Raw genomic sequence first — 3,566 nt, forward strand, 5'->3', positions numbered from 1 at the left:
CACAAAATGATATCTTCATTGGATGGTATATGGTCTGTAAGATTTTGCATTGTTCACTTATACAGACAATATAATATTTTGTATTTCAATATTCCCAAGAATTTCAAGGTATTTGTGTGAAATATTTATGCATTATATCCGAGATGGGAGATATAGACTTCAGCACTTGACAGTGGTAACTTTATCTAGTGTCTTCATAATCTTCATTGTTCATTGCTCAAACTGATTTGAAGAGGAGAACGGCCACCTGTCCCAGATAGAAATGGATGAAGTGCTTGGTCTCGTGGGTGACGTAGCTGCCAAAGTTGCGGCCGACAATACAATGCCATGTGGGGTTGTACTTCTTGTCGAACTCCTTCTTGATGTATGCAGCGATGTCCTTCTCAATGCTGTACTTCTCCAAAGCTTGAGTGGCGCTATCAATAGCGTCCTGCTGCATGTCCTCGCTCATGTCAGCCTTCGTGATGACAGCTTTTCTGTCAGTCATGGTCTCCTGAAGAACAAAAACAGTTTCTCCGAATCAAAATGCAGCTTGCGTCTAATTTGTAAACCGAGGAGTGGGTGAGTGAGTGAGTTTAGTTTTACGCCGCTTCCAGCAATATTCCAGCAACATCACGGCGGAGACACAAGAAATGTGTTTCACACATTGTACCCATTTGGGGAATCGACCCTGGAATGACGAGTGAACGCTTTAACCACTAAAGTACTATCGGAAATACAAAAATACTTAGGTTTTTTAGCTGTTACTCTGTATCCCTAACATTCACACAATTACAAATAGCCTATGTCGAAATAACCCACATCGACCTTACAGTCGATTTCAGCTTTAGTTTAAAGACTAAGCACACAGTTTTATTGAAATGTCCACAAACATATTCGAGATCCCTGCCCCTTTTTTATGTTCCGTAAAACATATGTTTCACTGGATGAACTACCTGTACGTCTCTCACTTTCAGATTAAGATTCTTCAGTGTTTTTACTGGTGAGATGCAATCAATTATAATCACACTATAATCGGTGATCAGTAAACACACCAAGACAGTCTAATTGCAGTTTCACAACTGAGCTTGACGCTAAACCTCGCGGCAATATCCGTTTTCGATTGTCGTCTTTTGTGACAAGCAGAAAATGTTGAGGACCAAATCTAACCCGGAATCCACACGGGTGAAGTTATCAGGTACATGTATATGTTCGTGAGTGAGTGAGTTTAGTTTTAGCAATATTCCAGCAATATCGCGCCGGAGACACTCATAAACATTCTCATGAATGATCTTTCCTCCGTGAACTAGTTCACCCGGAAACATTAATCGTTAACATGTATTACCCCAGAAGGTTCCCTTATTATGAGAGCCTATAACGAACCTTAGACATAAGTGGATATGGTTGTAAAGTGCACTTTGCACAATTTCCAACAAATTGTTATAATTCCTACAACTGGTTTCACATAAGGAAATCGTATGGAGCTACCGCTTTCGTGACAAGCGAACACTTTGACCAGGCTTACCCCGCCCCTAAGGTAAGTGTGGAGTCGAAAGGCAAGGGTTTACAAATGATTGCCATCAGAGACCAATAAAATGAGCACTGGGACCTGTGTTCGTTCGTTCGTTTGTTTGCACGCACGCATCAATAATCAAGCTATATAGGACCGCCGTCTGTGAAGATTTCAGCCTAGACCAGACAATCTGTAATAAGTGATCTGGTCGACTTTACGTCATAGCTGAATCACTGGCTTGCCTGGTCCATTCTACATTATTTATGGACTAACTCGATGAATCATGAATGTTACTGAGGTTTACAAACCGTTCCTAACCACAGCGATATCCCGACACTGCGGACCAATTCTGTTTGTGAGTGCGTGAGTGAGTTAAGAGTTTAACTCACATCAGCAGTATTTCAGCTATATGGTGACTGATTCTATTTGCACCAGGCGACGCAGATCTATTACAGACAAGAACAAAACAATCATCTAGAAAAGGATCAATATAAACAGTCAGAGGTGCCTTTGTTTTCATATAAATATGTAAAGGCTTTTTCATTCAAACAAAATGAAAGTCATGGTTGAGACGAATCCCAGTTCTGCAAAACTGTTTAGGTGTGTCGCCGCCATTACTATCCGGGTCAATATAGATACCGGTAGAGTCAGTTAGAAAACTAGATTAACCGATGATCAGTTTGGTTAGGCCACAAGTTGTTGTTCATTGTTCGTCAGATTGTTTAGTTCAAACAGTATTTTCGAATACGTGGCATTTTCACTAACATTCTATCCATTTTGTACAGTATATATGATGACACTGTAGTCTGTCCCTCGACTATATGATTTTCCCTTCCGCCCAAACCTCTCTCAATGCAAAAAGCCCTAATGAAACGATTTTAGATTTGCCTCCTGTTTTGAATCTCCTATATTATTCGGGATCCTTTTCAGTTTAGATTGAGTCAGATCTATTTGTTTCTATCAAAATTTCATATTTTCAGCGAATGAGCATTTAGACATCATTGAGGCAGACATGGACAGAAGGACGCGACGCGGGACAACAGTGATAGGCGTGACGGTAAATAACAGAGATATAAGAGCGATAGAACTAGAAATCTATATTACAACATTGATAAAACATTTCAGTCTAAATGTGTTTATATAAGAATGGACAGTTTAGTCCACTTACCTGATTTGTATGGAAGTCCTATGAAAATCGCCTGGCAAGTTGTGATATCGAAACCAAATTATTTCATTTCGATGCTACCTTTGCTTACATATCTGTATCACGCTAATATCAGAAATTCATTGGTTAAATGCTGCAATTTGACTGGCTGTCATGCTTGGGGCGGACACAGGGACTGGGCAGATGTCCACCTTGGCAGAATTTCTTCAACCTAAACAATGGGACAATGAGATCGGTGGATGCCCATCAGATGCCGTTATTTGAAAATATCCCCGGTAGTTCTAGTCTAATGTATTCTAGCAGAGTAAGCTTTTTTATGCGTTTATTGTATGATGACTGATGCGATTTGATCCTATTTCTGTGTTTTGTTACCTTGACATGTGACTAGTTCATGTAACAATGTGATGTCTTTTGACCTATTACATTAAAAACCAACGTTTGATTTATTTGAATCCCTAAATTAAATCAACCTAACTTTGCCATTGCTAGAAAAGTCTAAACAAATTGCTTAGGTAAGTATACAGTTTTTAACTTTAGAGCACATGTTGTATTTCTTTTGCAACAATGAAGTTCCGTTCATATGCTCAAAACAGCATCAAGGCAATTAAAATTGCTATACAATACAGCGATTACTACTCTCTTGCTGTAACCCATGTTTGGTGGTATAAACCTACACCTGTTTATTTGTTTATTCACTTTATGGGCAGTTAATGTACTTATAACAGGTATAATTAGTAGTAACACCACTCAGATTTCCTGAAAAAATGTCTGGAGTAAATACTCAACATTATAAATTAAGGTCTGGTGTGGCAAATGTATTACGTGTTATGTAATATGCGCAAGGATGTGCAGCAAGAGGAATTATTCGCTGAGTTAAAAAACAAACATCGATCAAAGAATTAGCCGATA

The 3,566-nt window shown here is 39.0% G+C and overlaps 1 protein-coding gene across 1 annotated transcript; it reads right to left on the reverse strand.

Moving 5' to 3' along the window:
• Positions 1-202: 202 nt before the first annotated feature.
• LOC124280883 (dynein light chain 2, cytoplasmic-like) lies at positions 203-493 on the reverse strand. The gene has a single exon (XM_046716873.1). The coding sequence runs from the start codon at positions 485-487 to the stop codon at positions 218-220; it is 270 nt and encodes an 89-aa protein (XP_046572829.1). The 5' UTR covers positions 488-493; the 3' UTR covers positions 203-217.
• Between the last annotated feature and the right edge of the window lie 3,073 nt (positions 494-3,566).

The sequence above is a fragment of the Haliotis rubra genome, unplaced genomic scaffold (genome assembly GCF_003918875.1).
Source record: "Haliotis rubra isolate DU_JTF1 unplaced genomic scaffold, ASM391887v1 Scf275, whole genome shotgun sequence".
In the NCBI taxonomy this organism is placed as follows: domain Eukaryota; kingdom Metazoa; phylum Mollusca; class Gastropoda; order Lepetellida; family Haliotidae; genus Haliotis; species Haliotis rubra.

Excerpts from the sequence above, each read along its gene's own strand:
- LOC124280883 (XM_046716873.1), bottom strand. The coding sequence starts at position 487 with ATGACTGACAGAAAAGCTGTCATCACGAAGGCTGACATGAGCGAGGAC.